A 21750-nucleotide genomic window follows, 5' to 3' on the forward strand; every position below is an offset into this window, starting at 1 on the left:
CCTAACTTTTTAATGATTGCCATTCTAACTGGTGTGAGAAAACCTAGGTAGTACCATTCAGGACATAGGCATGGGCAAGGACTTCATGTCTAAAACACCAAAAGCAACGGCAACAAAAGCCAAAATTGACAAATGGGATCTAATTAAACTAAAGGACTTCTGCACAGCAAAAGAAACTACCATCAGAGTCAACAGGCAACCTACAGAATGGGAGAAAATTTTTGCAATCTACTCATCTGACAAAGGGCTAATATCCAGAACCTACAAAGAACTCAAACAATTTACAAGAAAAAACAAACAACCCCATCAAAAAGTGGGCAAAGGATATGAACAGACATTTCTCAAAAGAAGACATGCATACAGCCAACAGACACATGAAAAAATGCTTGTCATCACTGGCCATCAGAGAAATGTGTCTCATTTCTTTTCTCAAGTCTCTCGTTCCACCTAACAAGAAACGCCCACAGGTGTGGAGGGGCAGGCCACCCCTTCAATATACATATTTCAAAACATCATGTTGTACAGGATAGATGCATGTAACTTTAATTGTCAACTAAAAGTTAATGAAATAAAAATTTTAAAAAGTAAAAAAATACATGTGGTTTAATACAATTAATGCCAACTCATTCCCTTGTTTTTTGCTATGAACCTTGCAAGGAGATGAATAATCCAAGGCTCTTGGATAAGATAAAGGCCCCATCCATCTTGCTCCTCTCAGCCCTGGAGGAGGAGGGAGAGTCCTTCCTCCCCTCTCCCCCCTGCTCCGCCCCCCGCTCCGTCTACCCTCACGCACCCTCAATCAGTCCCCGCCTCCAGCCCTGACCTCTGCCCTCGGTTTCTCAGGCAGGTCCAGGGCCAGTTCTCCCATGACGTGATCCCTCTCCGATGCAGGGCACCAGCAAGATAAAGGACTGAGGCTGAACAGGGTGGAGGGAGCATTGGAATGGCACTGAGGGCAAAGGCAGAGGTGTGCATGGCAGCGCCCTGGCTGTCCCTACAAAGGGCACGGGCACTGGGCACCAGAGCCACCCGGGTCCCCAGGACAGTGCTGCCCTTTGAAGCCATGCCCCGGCGTCCAGGCAACAGATGGCTGAGGCTGCTGCAGATCTGGAGGGAGCAGGGTTATGAGCACCTGCACCTGGAGGTGCACCAGACCTTCCAGGAACTGGGGCCCATTTTCAGGTAAAGCCCTCCCTGGCCATCGCTGGGAACACCCAGAGCCCTGCCCCTGCTGCCCAGGACCCTGCCGGGCACACAGCACTGCTGTTCCCAGCAGGCCCCGGCACTCTGCATCCTTTGGAGGATGGGGAGGGAGTGCAGCATGTGCTGGTCTGTGGCTCTGCCAGTGCAGGGGATGGTGCAGAGCAAACCCCAGTTCGCTGCAGAGAGGGCAGGACTCAGAGGCACTAAAGTTGAGACCTTCCGAGGAGCCAGCAGGAGGGCTTCAGCTGTGAAGCCGGTAATCCCGGAGCCAGGAGGGTGGACAGGAGACACTTTGGATTGGGAATGCAGAGTGCGGCCGGTGGGAAATGACCCCGTCCAGCAGCGCCTTGTGCTTGGCCCCACAGGTATGACTTGGGAGGAGCAGGCATGGTGTGTGTGATGCTGCCGGAGGACGTGGAGAAGCTGCAGCAGGTGGACAGCCTGAACCCACGCCGGATGAGCCTGGAGCCCTGGGTGGCCTACAGACAACATCGTGGGCACAAATGTGGCGTGTTCTTGCTGTGAGGGGCGAGTCGGGAGCTGAGAGCTGGGAGCAGGGTGGGCAGCCTGGGCACAGAGAGGAGGCAAGAGAGGCAGGACCTGAAAACACATCCGCCCTGGGCCTCTGTGGTGGGCTGTGAGGGTGAGCACCCAGCCCGGAGGATGGCCATCCTGTGGGGTCAAGTCTGCCCTGCAGCTGCGGGAAGCAGGACAGTGGTGGAGAAATGGGCACGGGCACCTCTGCAGAGGAGAGAACGCAGAGCAATGAGCCCTTCTGTGTAGTGAGAACCCGCTCTGCACCGACCTCGGCGGCTTCTTTCTCTTGCGGGCTGAGGACTCTCCTTCCCACGGGTCAGAAAACTGAGGCCCTGAGAAGGAGACTCCCACTGGCCCAGGTCACAGGCTGTGAGTGCTGAGCCTGGTGTTCACTGGGGCTGCAGCCTGCCTAAGGGCGCTCGTGGTCCCTGCTGTCCCAGCAAACTTTCTTGATGGGGACAGTCCCAGGCAGGAGGCAGGTGGGGACGCAGGTGGCTGGTGGCTCCATTGTTCTCAGAAGCAAGGCACGAGGTGGGGCGGTTGATGACACTGGCCCGTGGAGAGGGCCATCCTCTCCTGGCCCGTGGAGAGGATGGTGCCTGGTCAGGTGGACAGGGAGAGGCTGGTGCTTGGAGTGGGTCACCTGCAGGGATGTTGCCATTAGGATGGGGGAATGACTGGACGAGGATGTCACAGTGGCAACAGCCCCCACTCCACGGCAGGAGGATAACGCTCTTGGGAATAGCGGGATTTAGGTAAAAGGGCACCCGTGGGTAGGAACCTTCACTGAGGCTGGCCTATAGACAACATCTGGGTGGGAGTCAGGACCCAGGAAGGCAGGTCCAGGAGGCTGGGTATGCATAACAGAAGGAAGGAGAGTGCTCCTGTGTGTGTGCGTGTCTTGCATCTGTGCACATGCTGTGTGTTCCTCTGTACCTGCATATGCACATGTGCTGTGTGTGCATGTGCGTGTACACAAGTGTCTGTGTGTGCATGTATGAGGTGTGGTGTGTGTGCATGTGCGTGTACACAAGTGTCTGTGTGTGCATGTGCAGGTGCCGGCATGGGTGTAGTGTCTGTGCACACGTGTACATGTGTATCTTCACACATGTGTGTTGAGGTCTTGCACGGGCACACGTGTGCTTGTGCGTCTTCTGCCTGTCATCACTGTCAACTCAGGACAGCAGCCAGCTGGACATAAAGGAGTTTTGTAGAAAGTTGGCTGACAGGGGAAATTCTACCCCACCATTCCCTGGGGGCATCCATGGAGACCCAACGCATTCTGGGCTGTGGGTGAGGATGGCATGAGGCACAGAGCTCGGTTCCTGCCCTGCAGAAGATGCAGACACTTCACAGGAGCTGTTGCCCCAGAGGCACTGTGCCCAGGACAGGGAAGGGCAGGGAGGAGAGGGCAGCCAGAGTCTCTCCCCTCAGGACACGGTGTGGGTGAGGAGGGCAAGCTTGACAACAGGGGTCAGTTCCTTTCTTGCAGAAAATCCCTCCCCCCCACCACAGGGAGGGCCTGCATGGGTGAGGTGGTGCCCAACTCGGGGTGCCAGGTCCCAGGAATGACCTCAGTTACCCCATCAGCACCTGCAGGCAAAAGCTACCGTCTCACCACTGCTTAGACCTGAGTGGCCTTTGCCCAGCACCTGGAGGCTGCTCTAAGAAAAGGCTGCAGCTCAAACACAAACAGGCAGCTTCCACCAGGGCCCCCAGTCAGCTCCCTGCAGGCCGATTTCCCTTGGGGACAAGGAGGATGGGATATGGGTCAGGGCCTGTGTCTTGCTGGGGCGGCCTCACAAGCTCTGCCCTGGCCTCTGTAGGAATGGGCCTGAATGGCGCTTCAATCGATTGCGGCTGAACCCAGATGTGCTGTCGCCCAAGGCTGTGCAGAGGTTTCTCCCGATGGTGGATGCAGTGGCCAGGGACTTCTCCCAGGCCCTGAGGAAGAAGGTGGTGCAGAACGCTCGGGGGAGCCTGACCCTGGATGTCCAGCCCAGCATCTTCCACTACACCATAGAAGGTGTGGGCCAGGTGGGAAGGTCCAGCCTCAGAGACCCTGGAGTGGCCAGGGGACGGGGGCAGGGGACTGAAGGGAGTGAGGGGAGGCAGCCAGGAGGCCCGGGGCTTCCTTGTGCTCAGCAGTTCATCCTCCCCGCAGCCAGCAACTTAGCTCTTTTTGGAGAGCGGCTGGGCCTGGTTGGCCACAGCCCCAGCTCTGCCAGCCTGAACTTCCTCCATGCCCTGGAGGTCATGTTCAAATCCACCGTCCAGCTCATGTTCATGCCCAGGAGCCTGTCTCGCTGGACCAGCCCCAAGGTGTGGAAGGAGCACTTTGAGGCCTGGGACTGCATCTTCCAGTACGGTGAGGCCAGGGACCCAGGCAGTGCTATGGGGAAGGGACGCCATGGGGGCCCACTTTGTTCCTCTCTACCACCCAGCGGGGAATGGAGGTCACAGGGAGGGGCCAGGGGTTCCTCACAGTCCTGCCAGGGAGATCGGTGTGAGTCTGGGGCTGGGCTGGGCCGATTCGGGGAATTTGGTGTGAGAGCAAGGAGACTCGTGTGTTGGGGCAGGCTGGGCAGGAGGAAGACACTGAAGGACGCTTCCCAGTACCAAGGTCTGAGGGCTGTGTCCCGCTCCCCGGACAGGTGACAACTGTATCCAGAAAATCTATCAGGAACTGGCCTTGAGCCGCCCTCAGCAGTACACCAGCATCGTGGCGGAACTCCTGTTGAATGCGGAACTGTCGCCAGATGCCATCAAGGCCAACTCTATGGAACTCACTGCAGGGAGCGTGGACACGGTCAGGCCGGCAACCAGCCCCACCCAGAGAGGGTGATGCCAAGTCTGGTTCCCAGACACTGCCTGCCAATGCCACATGGCACCCACGTGCCCCATCCCCAGGCTACGGGCCCCACATTTCTTCCTTGATATTGTGATGTGATAAACACATTTGCAGGTTGCCTTGGTTCGAATGGGGGTTCCTTTCTCTGGAGGACTCAGGGAAAGGGGTTTGGATGGGAACTGGGATTTGAAGTCTTGGGCCCCAGGGCTCTGTTGTGCTCAGGGCATGCATGTCTCCACCCCTCACAGGGAGGTTGTCCTGGGAGGGGTGTCCCGGGGGCTGAGTCCTCCTGTGCAAGGTCTGACCCTGCAGCCATGGCTCCTGCAGACTGTGTTTCCCTTGCTGATGACACTCTTTGAGCTGGCTCGGAACCCCAACGTGCAACAGGCCCTGCGCCAGGAGAGCCTGGCCGCCGCCGCCAGCATCAGTGAACATCCCCAGAAGGCAACCACCGAGCTGCCCTTGCTGCGGGCGGCCCTCAAGGAGACCTTGAGGTGGGTGCTAGCTGAGCCTTCCCTGTGGCCCTGGCCCCTGCTGGAGAGCAGCCCCCACTGGGTGGTGGCAGACAGAAGCTGGGCTGATAAGCAGCCTCACCCAGCAGCCCATTCCCCCTGCACCTGCTCTTCCTCTCCCTCAAGGACAGGGAGCTCTTCTTCCTCTGCAATCTCTCTTCAATGCCCTGGGATTAACGTTGGGCATGTCCTTCTGGGCTTGGGGCTGCTCAAGTTAGGGGAGGTTTGGCCGGGCTCAGCAGGTGCCAGGAAACACCTTCCTCACGACCTGGGCTTCCCGTGGGCCAGGGACCTCTAGTGGTGGGTCTTGGGTAGGAAGGCTGCAGAGGGCACGGGAAGCCCCGTCCAGCTGAGGACCCTTTCTGTGGATGCCCCCACCTCCAGGCTCTACCCTGTGGGTCTGTTTTTGGAGCGAGTGGTGAGCTCAGACTTGGTGCTTCAGAACTACCACATCCCAGCCGGGGTGAGTGAGCCCCACACCCCTCCAGCTGAGAACCTTCCTCCCCAATCATTCCCTGATCCCCGCTCTGCACCGTCCGCAGACACTGGTGCGCGTGTTCCTCTACTCGCTGGGTCGCAACCCCGCCTTATTCCCGAGGCCTGAGCGCTATAACCCCCAGCGCTGGCTAGACATCAGGGGCTCCGGCAGGAACTTCTACCATGTTCCCTTTGGCTTTGGCATGCGCCAGTGCCTGGGGCGGCGCCTAGCAGAAGCGGAGATGCTGCTGCTGCTGCACCATGTGAGCAGGCCGGGACTGGGGAGGGGCCTGGGCGGGGTCCAGGCAGCATGGGCGGGGTTTGAGCAATGTGGGAGTGGCCTCGGAGGAGTGGGCGTGGCCTGCATGTTTCCTGGACCGGGTAGGGGGGTTACTGGGAGAACCTGGGCGAGGTTGAGGCTGTGTAGGTCCTGGGCAGAAGTTGGTATGGTGAGGAGGGTACCATCTGGGTGAGGCTGCTGTTAAACAGAGTCAGGTGGGAACTGGGGAAGTTGGGTGGAGCCTGTACAGGATAGTGGGGCTTGGGCAATACTTGGGCTGGATACATTCTGGGTCTGGGCTGTAAGATGGGGCTGGTCAGGAATGAAAGAGGTTGGGGCCCAGGCTGCTGTTCCCCCTTCAACATAATCCCTGCAACTTTGCGGGTCTGAGGAGGCTGCACCACGTCTATGGGCTGTGAACCATGCCAGATGGCAACCTGGCTTCTGTCCTAGGTGCTGAAACACCTCCAGGTGGAGACACTAACCCAAGAGGATATAAAGATGGTCTACAGCTTCATATTGAGGCCCAGCACGTTCCCCCTCCTCACCTTCAGGGCCATCAACTAATCACATCTCTGCATCCAGGGTCCCAGCCTGGCCACCAGCCTCCCTCTCTGCCTGACCCCAGGCCACCCCTCTTCTCTCCCACACACACAGCGTCCTGAGCCACCCCTCTATCTAACCAGCCCCAGCACAAATGGAACTCCTGAGGGCCTCCAGGACCAGAGTTTGCCAGGTTATGCAGCAATGCCAGGGCCCAGCTGGGGAGGATCTTTCTGACAGGGCCTGACCTTGTCCCCAGCCCCACCTGGCCCCTTCTCCAGCAAGCAGTGCCCTCTGGACAGCTTGACTCTACCCCTCCCAACGCTGGCTCCAGGTTCCTCGTGTGGCCATGCAAGGGCACCGTGATTCTGTCCCTTGCCCTCCTGCCTACTCTCACATGTCCCTGTTCCTCTCCCCTGGCCACGGCCTCTGTGCAGACTGTGTCAGAGTCATTAAGCGGGATCCCAGCACCTCAGAGTGCAGTCAAGCTCCCTCCTGCAGCCTGCCTCCCAGGCAGCTCGAGCATGCCCTGAGCTCTCTGAAAGTTGTCACCCTGGAACAGGGTCCTGCAGGGTAGAGTAAAAAGGCCCCTGTGGTCACTTGTCCTGACACATCCCCACTTTCAAGTGATACAACTGAGTCTCGAGGGACGTGTGTTCCCCAGCCGATCGTGTCAACCTCATGCCCCAGGCCTCGTCTTTCATGGACCAGGCCTCATTCCAGCAGCGAGTGTTGGGTCCTCTGTTTCCCGTGCTGTCCCCTGGGGAAGGTCCTGAGGATGCTGTGAGGAGATGGAAGGGTCATGTGGGGTGGGAATCTTGGGTGTGGTTCCAGAAATGTTTCTGGAAACAGGAGAGACAGGATTGGGCCAACAAGGACTCAGATGCCTTTTATTCACTCATTTTTCTGGTTGATATGGAGCCATGCCATGTGCCACGACCTGGGGTGGGCACAGGGATGCTGCAGTTCCCAACATGAACCTGCCTTGGGCCTCCTGTGCTCCTAACCCAGCAGAGAGACCCCTCCTGAACTGGCCACTCCACAGTTCTCCCGTGCAGGGAGAGAAAGCACCCAGGTTGAGTGCACGCCCAGCCAGACTGTCTTTATCTCCAAGGATTTTCGTCAGGGTAAAGATAACTGCAGCCAGCTCCTGGTGGCTGATGAGGATCAGAGCGTTTGTTCCCCCATGAAAGGGGAAACCCCTATGGCATCATTCCAGTGGTGGTCAGTAGTTCCAGGACGCCCTGCAGGACTCAGCCAGTACAGGGAGAGGAAGTGCCCCAAGTTGGGAGCACACCTAGGTAGAGTTCTTGGTGTTAATCTATTCAGGCTGCTCTAAGAAAATGCCATAGACTGGGTTGCTGACAAATATTAGAATTCTATTTCTCTTGGTTCTGAAGGCTTAGAAAGCTAAGATCAAGGTATCAGCAGGTTCTGTGTCTGGTGAGGACCCACCTCTTGTTTCACAGGTGAAACCTTCTTGCTCTTTCCTCACATGGTGGAAAAGGGCAAGACAGTTCCAGGAGACCTCTTTTATAAGGATGCCAATTCCATTCAAGAGGCCACTGCCTGCATTCCCTTCCCTTCTCAATGGCCCTGCCCTGCTATTACCATCACCTTGGTGACTACATTTCAGCCTATGGATTCTGGAGGCAGACCCAAAAATTCAGATTAAACTATTCTGCTTCTGGTTCTCTAAAATCTACATCCTTCTCATATACAAAATACATGCGTTTCTCCCCCATAACCCCAAATAATCTTAACTCATTTTAGCATCAGCTTTAAAGTTGTAGTCCAAAGTGTAATTTAAATGTTATCTGAGTCAAATATGGATAAGACTCAAGGTACAACTTATCCTGAGTCCAACTGTTCTTGCTGTGAACCTATGAAATCAAACATGTTACGTGCTTCCAAAATACAGTGGTTGGAGAGGCATAGGATAAACATTCCCATTCCAGAAAGGAGAAACAGGAAAGAAGAAAGGAGTAACAAGTTTCAAGCAACTCCAAAATTGAATGTGACCAACAGCATTAAACCTTAAGCCTCAAGAATAATCTCCTTTGACTGGATTTTCCATCTTCTGAACATGGTGGTGCAGGGATTGTTTCTCCTGGGGCTTCAGGATGCTCTGCCCCCACAGCTTTGCTGGGTGCAGCCTGGCTTGCAGCTCTCATGAATTGGAGTTGCATTCCTGCAGGTCTCCCAGACTGGAATCAGGCACGGGTAGCTCCACCTGCCTGGGATCCTGGGTTGTCCTGCTCCGCTGGCTCCATTAGGCATGGCTTTCACAGCAGCCCTCTGCCTCAGTCTTGTGCCTGAAGTTCTGGGCCACTCCATCCCTTGATATCCAGGTGAAGGCTTCCACACCCACAGCTCATGCAACCTTCACTCCAGCAGAAATGACCCTATGCTGACACCACCAAGGTTTACTACCTGTGCCCTCTGGAGGGGCAGCCACTGTGGCACATGACACACATAAGCTCACTGGAGCCCACCTGGGGTGGTCAATGAGCAGAACTCCAGCATCTGGGGAGCAGAGCCTTGAGGTAGTACAAGGGAGTGAGTGCCAAGGTTTTACAGAAAAATGCAGTCCATCCTTTAAAAATATTCTGTCCCCCCAGACTCTTGCTCTTTGGGTGTGTACTGAGAGTGGCAGCCCCAGTTATTTCTAAAATGCCTCCCCGGTCATTCTTCCATTGTCTTGGTGAACAACACTTGGCTGATCTATAATAATCTTATCAAATGGTCCCTTGGCCACACCCTTGGTGCTCTCTCCAGAGCATGCTTTCTCATATTTTGCAATATGGACAGACTGGCAATTTCCCAAATCTTTAAGTTCTGCTTCCCTTTTGATTATAAAAAATCCATCTTCAATTTATTTTTTGCTTCTTCTATTTTACAATAAACATTCAAGAGCATCAAGTTGCACCTTAAACACTTGGCTTAGAAATTTCTTCAGCCAAATATCTTATTTAATTACTCACCAGTTCTACTCTACATAAAACACTAGGACGTAAAGTCAATTCAGCCAAGTTCTTTGCCACTTCATAACAAGGACTACCTTTCCTCCAGTTTCTAATAACATGTTCCTTATTTCTGTTTGAGATTCCATAAGAATGGCTTTTACATTCTATATTTCTAGTAACATTCTGTCCCTGACCACTTAGATATTCTCTAAGATGGAGGCTTTCTCTACAGCCCTCCTCCTCTTGTTCTGAGCCCTTACCAGAAGCATCCTTCAGGGCCTGCTCATGGTGACATAGGCTTTCTCCAGCATGCACTTCAAAACCCTTCTAGCCTCTACCCAATTACCCAGCAGCACCCCCATTTTTCAGTACCAATCTTCTGTCTTAGTTTATTCAAGTTGCTACAACAAAGTACCACAGACTGGGTGGCTCGGAAACAACAGAGATTTGTTGCTTACAGATCTGGAGCCTGAGACGTCCAAGATCAAGGTGCTGGCAGATTTGGTCTCTGGGGAGGGTCTATTTCGTGATTCACAGATAGGACATTCTTACCGTGTCCTCACATGATGGAAAGAAAGAAAGAAGCTCTCTGGGGACTCTTTGGTATGGGTGCTTTCACTTTCAATAGCATTTTGCAGTTTTTCTTGCACATATTCTGAAAATTTTCCTGTACATGTATCCAGCAGTGGAACTTCTAAAAAAAAAAAGGATTGGCAATAGGGTTTGGAGGAGCCGGAACCCAGATATCCAACATAGCAGGCAGGGTCTTTTTTGGAAAAGAGCACAGTCTTTTTTTTGAAAAGAGCCCTGCTCACATATCTCAGCCCTTTTACTGATAGAGAGGGACTGTTGGGCTCTCTTCTTCCTTAAGAGTTATCCTTGGAGACGTCCACCTCTGGCTGGAAAAGAATTCCCCAGCTCCAGTCTTCTCACTCTCCTAGGTAAAAGTGTGTGAGTGTTGTGTGGAGAAGAGCACAAGCTTGAGGCAGCACAGGGGAACGTGTCCCTGAGGATTGCAGAAACTCTGCTTTGCCTGAAGAACTTGTAATGGCGTCCCTGAGGGAGCTGCCTTGTAAGACACTGTTGATTTGTCTCAGAACCTACTCCACTATCTCTCTTTCCTTCTAGACCTAAAGCTTCACTTAAGTACCAGCAGGCCCCAAAAGATGAGGTAAAAGTGTGACCCAGGAGGAGCTGTGCTACACTCTAAAACAACCATGTGCCATTTCCAAACATGCAGATGCATCAGGGGAACACAAATGGAAATGAATATTAAGTGGGTGGGATCATGGTTGAACAAAAGAAAAGTTAGATTCAGGCTGAATAAATTGATATGGGCCCTCCAAGCAGAGCTTCTGGATAGCTTGAGAGTTAGAAACGGGCTCTAATAGTTTGGTTAGTTGGCTGAAATATGAACAAAAGATGGCCCACACGAAATGAATGCCAGGACAATCTTAGTTCACCGTAGAGGAACATATCCAAAGCCTGAAGGAGATCGAAATGATAAAGCAGATTGATCATACAAGATCTGCGCCAATCCACGGAGGTCACCCATCTCTGGAGGCCCAAGGACACATCTTTCACCATGACTGTCAGAAATAAATTTGGGAAAGGAGTTTTTTTTTTTGTTTTTTTTTTTTTTTTTTTTATCCTTAAAGAGCTCTGTGGGCACTCTTCTCTGTAGGTCAGGCATTATAGTGGGAACTGCTGTCGCTTAACTTGGATCCGTAAAGGCAGTGGAAATAATTGCAGTGGGAGGGGTGCAGCAGGGCCATGTGGCAACCCTTAATAACCAGATAAGCTGGTATGGCTGCAGTAATGAACAGCATGGTCAAAGCTGCACTCAGAAGAGTCTGCCTGGCAGAGGCAAATGGCATTGTCTAGTTGATCACGGTGTTCCTAGATGCCAAATAAATAGATATGGAGTCCACTAAATCCTTATTTGATCTGTATAAGCACAGGAGTTCTGAGTCAAGTGGACAGAAATTGAGCCAGAATCATGGTCCCTGAATCAATTCCCACACTGAGCCAGTTTACATACCCAGAACTGCTTGAATGAAAGGGTAGGCCAGTTCCTCTTGAGGAAAGACCCCATGACACTGCCAACAATTTATACTGTTAATCTTGCTCACATCCTGCCCCAAAGAGACTCACAGCCTTTTACCAGAGTGACTTTGCACTGGGGAAAAGGCAATCGTCAGACTTCTCAGGAATTTCTAAATACAGGCTCTGAATTGACACTAATGTCAGGAGAGCCCAAATAAAAGGGATTATAGAACTCAGATGATTAATGGAATTTTAGCTCAGGTCCATCTCACTGTGGATCCAGTGGGTCCCGAAACCCATCCAGTGCTTATTTCCCTCAGTTCAGAATGCATTATTGGAATAGACATACTCAGGTCCTGAACAAAATCCCACAAGGCTCTCTTGACCTGTGAAGCAAGGGTTATTACTGTAGGAGGAGCCAAATGGAAGCTACTAGAATTGCTTCTGCCCAGGAGATCAGTAAATAAAAAGCAATATTGCATTTGCAGAAAAAATTACAAATGTTGGTGTCATATCAAGGACTTGAAGAGTGGAGGGATGATGATTCCCACCATACTCCCACTCAACTAGATTATTTGGACTGTGCAGAAGACAGACGGATCTTCTAGAATGACAATAAAGTACGGTAAAGTTAGCCAGATGGTGACTCCAAGTGCAGTTTCTGTGCCCAATATCATTTCATTATTACAGCAAATTAATATGTCTCCTGGTACCTGGTTGCTATGATTTCAATGTCCCCTCCAGAATTCATGTTGAAACATAACCCAGAAGTGGCAGTGTTTATTTGTGGTGCCTTTGGGAGGTGATTAGACTATGAAGGGTTTTGCCCCCATTAATATATTAATCCATTCCTGGATTAATGGGCTGTCATGCAAGGGAAGTTGGTGACTTTATAAGAAGAGGAAGAGAGACCTGAGCTAGCACACACAATCACACTTAGCCCCTCGCTGTGTGATGCCCTATGCCACCCTGGGACCCTTCAGAGAGTCTCTACCAGCAATAAGACTCTCACCAGATTCACCTCGAGCTGGCAGTTTCTCAGACCCCATAACTGTGAAAAATAAATCTCTTTTTATTTACAAATTACCCAGTTTCAGGTATTCTGTTATAAACAACAGAAAATAGACTAAGACACTATTATGCAGGTATTGACTGACAAATGCTTTTTTTTCTAAATTTCTATTAGTAATGATCACCAGAAGTAATTTGCTTTCAGCTGGCAAAATCAGCAATACAACTTTTCTGTCCTAATGGCTATGATAATCGTATATGTTAACTTAAGTAGGATACAGTATCCAGTAACTCAATCAAACATGATTTATGAGTATTAGTTTGTTGTTACCTTCCTATAAAGAAATACCTGAGACTGTGTAATTTATTTTAAAAAGAGGTTTAATTGCCTCATGGTGCTGCAGGCTGTACAGAAAGGATAGAAGCTTCTGCTCAGCTTCCGGAGAGGCCTCAGGAAACTTACAATCATGGCGAAAGGTAAAAAGGAGGCAGGCAAGTCTTACATGGCTGGAGCAGGAGTAAGAGAGCATGAAGAGGTGCTACACACTTTTAAGCAACCAGATCTCATGAGAACTCACTCATTGTCCAGTACCAAGGGGGGATGGTGTTAAACCATTCATGGGAACTCTGCCCCCATGATCCAGTCACCTCCCACCAGGCCCCACCTCCAACATGGGGGATTACAACTGAAAATGAGATTTGGATGGGAAAACAGCCACACCATATCACTCTGTGTCGTGAAGGTATTTTGCAGATGTGGTTAACATCAACAGTAAATTGACTTTGAGTAAAGAAGATTAGGATCATTCTAAAAAATGCGGTGGATCTTATCCAATCAGTTGAAAGGGCTTAAAAGCCAAATTAATGTTTTCTGGAGAAGAAGAAATTCTACCTCAAGACTGCAGCATCAACTCCTGCCCAAGAGGTTCCAACCTACTGACTTGGCCTACAGATTTTGAACTTACCAGCCCCCCAAATCATGTACAAACACACACACACACACAAATAGTATATATTTAGAAAGAGAGAGAGAGAGAGAGAGATCCATTGGAACTAATGCTTCTGTTTCTCTAGAGGACGTTCACTAATACATTTGGTGATATGGTTTGGCTGTGTCCCACCCAAATCTCATTTCAAATTGTAATCCAAATATGTCAAGGGAGGGACCTGGTGGGAGGTGATTAAATCATGAAAGCAGTTTCTCCCAGGCTGTTCTCATGACAGTGAGTGAGTTCTCACAAGATGCAGGTGTTGATAGTGTCTGGCGCTTCCACCTTGTTTCTCTCCCTCTCCTGCTGGTTTGCGAAGAAGGTCCTTGCTTCCCCTTCACCTTTCACCACGATTGTAAGTTTCCTGAGACCTCCCCAGCCACGCAGAACTGTGAGTCAATTAAACCTCTTTATAAATTACCCAGTCTCAGGCAGTTCTTTATAGCAGTGTGAAAACAAATTAATACACTTGGATATAGGAAAAGGCTTTTCAATAAATAAAAGCTTGATAAATCTGACAACACAAAAAAGCCTTTTGCATGGCAAAAATGTAAACAAATCAAAAGACAACTGATGAACTAGTAGAAAATATTTGCAAAATACATAACAGATAAAGTGCTAATGTCCTCAAAATATAAAGTGCTTAAAGATGACTGACTGCGATCAGCTACTGGGCACTTCTCTCCCAGAGAGGAATCAAAATCATGAGTAAACACTTACAGTTCAAGTAGATCATCTAAGAAAGCACACTGAAATTCAACAGAGAAATGACAGGAATCACAGACAGGCTAGGAGAGTGAAGATGGCACCCTCCGAGCTAGTAAGGGCACAGTTGGGAGAGGCTCCTTAATGTGGGGCAAGTAGTGGGCAAGTGAGAGACACAGGTGTCCACATCTCTGCCATGGACCTTTATAATACTAGACATGGGAAAGCCCACTCAAGTCCCCCAGACCTCCAGGGAGCTGCCTGGAGACAGCACAGAGGCACCCCTCAAACCTGTGTGGATTCCCACAGGCTTTTGATCCCTGAACAGCTTAATACCAGCTGCTGCTGCCATGCCAGAGAGGGAGGCTGGGCACTTTTGCATTCCCCAAAGACAGATGCTGCAACTGTGCTATGGAGGAGCAGGCAGACTACGCATTGCATGGCTGCCGCTCCCCACCAAATGGGGTGTGCCTGCATTGGCAACAGGGTCCCAGCACAGCCACCCCATAGCTCAGCATTTTCCTGAGATCCCAAACCCCAGAAACCACTGATAAGCCCTGTGGATCATGCAGTAGTCACTGCCACAGCTGCCTCCACCCCTGCCTCCCATAGTTCAGGGAGGGAGCAGGGAGGCCAGGCACCTGGACATGCCCCAAACAGCAAAATCCAGCGCTGCTTCTGTGGGAGGGAAGTGCGATGGGTCAGGCACTCTGCAGTTGCCAGTCTCCAGTGTCCCAGCTTGGGGGGTCTGCCTTCCCTAGTGAAAGAGGCACAGCACAAGCATCAGCTCTCGCCTGACCTTTTCAGCTGCAGCTTGGAGCCCTTCTGACAGCCCCCACAGGCCTATTATCTGCCCTCAGGCTCTCACTGCCTGAGCATCCTGCCTGCTCGCACCTGACAGTTTGGCTGGTGGTCAGGGACCAGTCTACCCCCCCCATCACGTCCAGCACCTGAACTCTGGGCCGGCCAGATCCTGGTCCAGTCCTGTCAGCACTCATATATGCCATTCACTGGCCATCTCGGGATCTAGGAATTAGATAATTACCTAGCTTATTGTGGCACTGCTGGTACCGGACCACTCCCCCAGGGCCTGAGGTGGGCTGACCCAACCAGCTGACATCACTGCCACTGAAACCCACCCACACAGGCTGAAAGGCAGAGGCACTCCCCACCTGCCTGCCCATCTCTATGTGGAAGAGCAGCAGTGACCACCCTGGGGAACAGGTGAGCCACAGAGCTGTCTGTATCAGGCTGAGTGGAGGTTTTATCCCAAAACCACTCACGTGGAGAGCCGTGGGACAGGCATTTCTGTGGCTGTTACGCCGTGGCCTGGAGATAGACAACAGTGTGCATCTGAACTGAAAGTCATGAGCCCTGGCACAGGGGTATGATAGGGAAACAGACTGCATTCCTGCCTATCTAGGACATAGAGCTGGTGCAATCCCCCAGGTGCCTGTGCTTGCCATTGGGGTATTTATGGGCAAGCCAGGGGATCCACCTCTGCCTAGCTGTGTCCCCCATCCACTGAACAGATAGCTCAGGGCGCCAGGCACTCCACTGTCCAGCCCATCACCTGAAACAACAGAGAGTGCCTCACAGTAGACAAAGGTCTGGTTCATACCCATCCACTTGTGCTGCAGCCGATTCTTACCCGTAACTACCACCTACTGGCCTGCAGGTCAAACTGCACAGCTCACTATAAAACCTGCTGACCAAGGTGCAGACGGCTATAGAAGGGAAGCCAAAAGACCCTGCCCAATGTACTCCACAGTCACACCCCCAAGAGTTGGGAGGAATAATACAGAAAAAAAATCAGAATGAAAATAAATTCAAAAATAAGAAGTGTCAGCTTCTCCAAATGAGAAGGAACCAGCATAAGAACTCTGGCACCATGAAAAATCAGAATGTTGTGACCAAAGGATCACACTAGCTCTTTATCAATGGACCCCAACCAAAATGAGAACTCATAAATGACAGGTAAAGAATTCAAAGTATAGGCTGTAAGGATGCTCAATGAGATCCAAGAGAAGGTTAAAAACCAACAGAAAGGAACCATGAAAGCCAAAGCCTTCCAGGAAATGAAGAAAAAGGTAAATATCTTAGAAACAAAAACCCAACAGAACTTGCGGAAAAGGAAATGTCATTTAAGGAATTTCAAAGTACATTTGGAAGCTTTAACAATAGAGTACACCAAGCAGAAGTAAGAATATCCAAGCTTGAAGACAGGTCATTTGAATTAATCCAGTCAGACAAAAATAAAAAAGAATTATAAAAAATGAACAATACCCTTGAGAAATATGAGATTATGTAAAGTGACCAAGCCTACAACTTATAGGCATTCCTGAAAGACAAGAGAAACTAAGCAACCTGGAAAACATATTTGAGGGAATAATTCAGGAAAATTTCCCTAAACTTGCTAAAGAAGTAGACATCCAGACACAAAAAATTAAGAGAACACCTGTGAGATATTATACAAGACAAACATCACCAAGGCATATAGTCATCAGACTATCCAATGCCAATACCAGAAAAAAACTCTTAAGGGCAGCTAGAAAAATGGGTCAAATCACCTGTAAAGAAAAATCCATCAGACTAACAGCAGAATTCTCAGCAGAAATCCTACAGGCCAGAAGAGATCGGGGGCCTATTTTTAGCTTCCTTAATGAAAAAAAAAATGCCAGGCAAGAATTGTATAACTCTGGCTAGTTAAGCTTCATAAATGAAGGAGAAATAAGGTCTTTTCCAGACAAGCAAATGCTAAGAGAATTTGTTACCACTAGACTACAATGAATACTCAAAGGAGTTCTAAACATGGAGACAAAAGGACAATACTTGCCATCATAGAAGGACATATGAGTGCAACACTCACAGATTCCATAGAGCAGTTACACAGTTTAAACTCCAACACAACTAGCTAACAACACTATGATAGGAATAAAACCTCACATACCGATATTAACTTTGAATGTAAATGGACTAAGTGCTCTACTTAAAAGATAAAAAGTGGCAAATTGGATGAAAAAAAATAAGACCCAATCATTTGCTGCCTACAAGAGACCCGCCTACTGGCTAAAGACACCTTCATACTCAAAGTTAAAAGGTGGAAAAAGATATGTCATGCAAATGAAAAGCAAAAGCAACCAGGAATAGCCATTCTTATATCAGATAAAACAAACTTTAAACCAAAAACAGTTTTAAAAAAGTCAAAGAGGGCATTATGTAAGATAAAGCATTTAACTCTCCTAAATATATATGTACCCAACACCAGAGCACCCAGATTCATACAAGAAATACTAGTAGACCTAAAAAAACAGGTTTCTAGCAATACAATAATAGTGGGGACTTCAACACCTCATTGACACCACTGGACAGATTATTGAGACAGAAAATCAAGAAACACTGGACTTGAATTGGACTATAGACTAAATGAACCTAATAGATATCAGCAGAATATTCTACCCAATAATCACAGAATGTACATTCTCGTCTATGCATGGAATACTCTCCAAAATCAACCATATGCTTGGCCATGAAGCAAGTCTCAACATTAAAAAAATCATATCAAGCATCCTCAGAACACAGTAGAATAAAATTAGAAATCAATATCCAGAGGAACTCTCAAAACTACGTAAGTACATAGAAACTAAACAATTTGTTCAAGAATGATTCCTGGGTAAACAACAAAATTAAGACAGAAATAAAACAATTCTTTGAAACAAATGAAAGTAGAGATAAAACATATCAAAACCTCTGTGGTACAGCAAAAACAGAGCTATGATGAAACTTTATAGAATTAAACACCTACATTGAAAAGAAAGATCTCAAATCAACATTGTAACATCACACCTCAAGGAACTAGAACAACAAGAGTCTGAGTCCGAGAACACTTCTAAGGAGCTGCCCAGGCACACTGGGTGCAGGATCTACCTAGCTCTTTTCTGCAGCTCCCCTGGCTGCTTGCCCAAACTAAAATCTAGCAGAAGAGAAGAAATAACAAGAATCAGAGCAGAATTAAGTGAGACTGAGACCAAACAGAATGACACACAGGATCAGTGAAATTAAAAGTTAGTTTTTTGAAATGATAAACTAAATTAATGACCACTAGCTAGACTAACCAAGAAAAAAAAGAAGATTCAAATAAGCACAATCAGAAATGATAAAGCTGACATCACCACTGATACCACAAAAAAACCCAAAAGATCATCAGAGAGTACTTTGAGTACCCCTATGCACACAAACTAGAAAATGTAGAGGAAATGGATAAATTCCTAGAAACACACAATCTCCCAAGATTAAACCAGAAAGAAATAGAACTACTGAACAGACCAAGAAGGAGTAATAACATTGAACCCATAATTTAAAAAAATCTTCCAACAACAACAGAAAAGCACAGGATCAGGCATATTCACAGTGAAATATTACCAGATGTACAAAGAACATCTAGGACCAAAGTAACTGAAACTGTTTCAAACAATCTAGAAGGAGAGATTTTATGGAATGCTTTTTCTGCATCTATTGAGATGATTACATGGCTTTCATTCTTAGTTCTGTTTATGTGGTGAGTCACATTTATTGATTTGTGTATGTTGAGCCATCCTTCCAACCCTGGAATAAAATCCACTTAATTGTGATAAATTGTCTTTTTGATGCACTGTTGAATTTTGGTGTCATAGAGTGAGTTAGGGAGGAATCAGGCAAGCACACTACAAAGAAAACTATGGGCCAGCATCACTCAACACAGAAGCCAAAATTCTCAACAAAATACTAGCAAACTGAATCCAACAGCACATCAAAAAGATAATTCGTCCCTTTATTACAGGGATGCAATGATGGCTCAACATATGCAAATCAATAAATGTGATTCACCACATAAACAGAACTAAGAACAAAAAACATATGATTATCTCAATACATGCAGAAAAAATCATTTGATAGAAGCCAACATCCCTTCATGATAAAAACTGTCAACAAACTAGGCATTTAAAAATACCTCAAAGTAATAACAGCCATATATGACAAACCCACAGCCACTGAATGGGGAATATATATGATGAACCCACAGCCACTAAACATCATGGGGAATGGGGAAAGGTTGACAGCATTTCCCCTAAGAATTGGAACAAGGATGTCCATTCCTTGTTCCACCACTCCTATTCAACATAATACTGAAAGTCCTAGCCAAAGCAATCAGGCAAGAGAAAGAAAGAAAATAGAAAAGAGGAAGTCAAATTATCTCTGTTCACCAATTACATAGTCGTGTACCTAGAAAGCCCTAAAGACTCCTCCAAAAGACTCCCAGACTTGATAAACAACTTCTGTAAAGTTTCAAGATACAAAATCAACATACAAATATCAGTAGCATTTTTATACATCAGTAACATTTAAGCCAGGAATCAATTCAAGAACTCATTCCCATTTACAATAGACCACACACACACACACACACACACACACACTCTCTCACACACACAACCTAGCAATACATTTAAGCAAGGAGGTGAAAGATTTCTACAAGGAGAACTACAGAACACTAATGAAAGAAATCACAGATGACACAAACAAATGGTAAAACATTTCATGCTCATGCATTGGAAGAACCAACATTGTTAAAATGACCATATTGCCCAAAGCAATCTGTAGATTCAACACAGTTCTTATCAAATTACCAATGCCATGTTTTACAAAATTAGAAAAAAATTTCTATAGTTCATATGCAACAACAACGAAAAGCCCAAACAGCCACAGCAATCCTAAGCAAAAGGAAAAATCTGGAGGCATCATATTGCCTGATTTTAAATTGTGCTACAAGACTATAGTGACCAAACAGCATGGAACTAGTACAAAAATCGACACGTAGATCTATCAAAAAGAATAGAAAACCTAGAAATAAAGCCACATACCTACAACCAACTAATCTTTGACAAAATTGACAAAAATAAACAATGGGGAAAAGACACTCTATTCAATAAATGGTACTGGGAAAATTGGATAGCCACATACAGAAGAATAATACTGAACCCCAACTCTCACCATGTGTATTGAGACGGAGTTTTACTCTTGTTGCCCAGGCTGGAGTGCGATGGCATGATCCCGGCTCACTGCAATCTCTGTCTCCTGGATTCAAGCAACTCTCTTGCTTCAGCCTCCCAAGTAGCTGGGATTATAGAAGCCTGCCACCACGCCCGGCTAATTTTTTATATTTTTAGTAGAGATGGGGTTTTGCCATGTTGTCCAGGCTGGTCTAGAGCTCCTGACCTCAGGCAATCCGCCCACCTTGGCCTCCCAAAGTGCGGGGATTACAGGCATGAGCCACCGTGCCCAGCTCTCTCACCATATACTCTAAAGAAATTAAATTAAAATGAATTAAAGACTAAATGTAATACCTGAAACTATAAAGACCTTAGAAAAAACCCTAGAAAAACCCTTCTGGATATGCCTAGGCAAATAATTTATGATGGAGACCCCAAAAGCAAATGCAACAAAAACAAAACAAGACAAATGAGACTTACTTTAAAAAGCTTCTGCACAGCAAAAGAAACAATCAACAGAGTAAATAGACAACCTACAAAATGAGAGAAAATATTTGTAAATTATGCCTCTGACAAAGGAGTAATATTTACAAGAAACTCAAACAACCCAACAAGAAAAAAACCAAACAACACCATTGAAAACTGGGCAAAGGACGTGGACAGACATTTCTCAAAAGAAGAAATACGAATGGCCAATGAACACATGAAAAAAATGCTGAAAATTCCTCATCATCAGAGAAATGCAAATTAAAACCACAATGAGATACTGTCTCATACCAGTCAGAATGCCTATTATGAAAATATTAGAAAACAACAGACATTGGCATGGATGTGGAGAAAAGCGAGTATTTATACACTGTTGGAGGGAATGTAAATTAGTTCAATCTTTATGGAAAAACAGTATGGAGATGTCTCAAGGAAATAAGAATAGAACTACCACTTGAGCCAGCAATCCCGCTACTGGGTATCTACCCAAAGGAAAAGAAATTATCATATAAAAAAGACACCTGCACTCATATGTTTATGGTAGCACTATTTACAACAGCAGTCATGGGACCAACCTAAGTGTCCATCAACAGTTGATTAAAGAAAATGTGATATATTTGCACCAGGAAATACTACAAAGCCATAAAAAGAATGAAATCATGTTATTTGTAGCAACATGGATGGAGGTAGACACCACTATGCTAAGCGAAGTAACTGAGAGATAGAAAATCAAATACTGCATGTTCTCACTTACACGTGGGGGCTAAACAATGGATGCACACGAATATAAAGACAAATAATAGACAATAGGAGTTTCAAAAGGGAGGAGGGTAGGGGGCTGAGTGTTTAAAAATAACCTGTAGGTACAATGTCCAATAGCTGGGTGACGGGTAGACTAGAAGCCTAACCCCCACAATTACATAAAAAACCCATGTACCAAACATGCACACGTGACCCCTGATGTGGTTTGCTCTGTGCCCCCACCCAAATCTCATCTTGAATCGTAATCCGATTTGTAATCCCCAAGTGCTGAGGGAGGGTCCTGGTGGGAGGTGACTGGATCGTGGGGGCAGTATTCCCCATGCTGTTCTCCTGATAGTGAGCGAATTCTCATG

At 47.7% G+C, this 21750-nt stretch overlaps 1 protein-coding gene across 1 annotated transcript; it reads left to right on the top strand.

Annotated features, from left to right (window-relative positions):
* Positions 1-943: 943 nt before the first annotated feature.
* Positions 944-8383, top strand: CYP11B1 (cytochrome P450 family 11 subfamily B member 1). The gene is made up of 8 exons (XM_071067492.1): positions 944-1182; positions 1569-1724; positions 3567-3766; positions 3905-4108; positions 4395-4549; positions 4919-5085; positions 5488-5566; positions 6314-8383. Exons 1-8 carry the CDS (start codon positions 944-946, stop codon positions 6425-6427), a joined length of 1314 nt encoding a protein of 437 aa, XP_070923593.1. The 3' UTR covers positions 6428-8383.
* Positions 8384-21750: the final 13367 nt, after the last annotated feature.

This window comes from Macaca nemestrina, chromosome 8 (genome assembly GCF_043159975.1).
Source record: "Macaca nemestrina isolate mMacNem1 chromosome 8, mMacNem.hap1, whole genome shotgun sequence".
Lineage (NCBI taxonomy): Eukaryota > Metazoa > Chordata > Mammalia > Primates > Cercopithecidae > Macaca > Macaca nemestrina.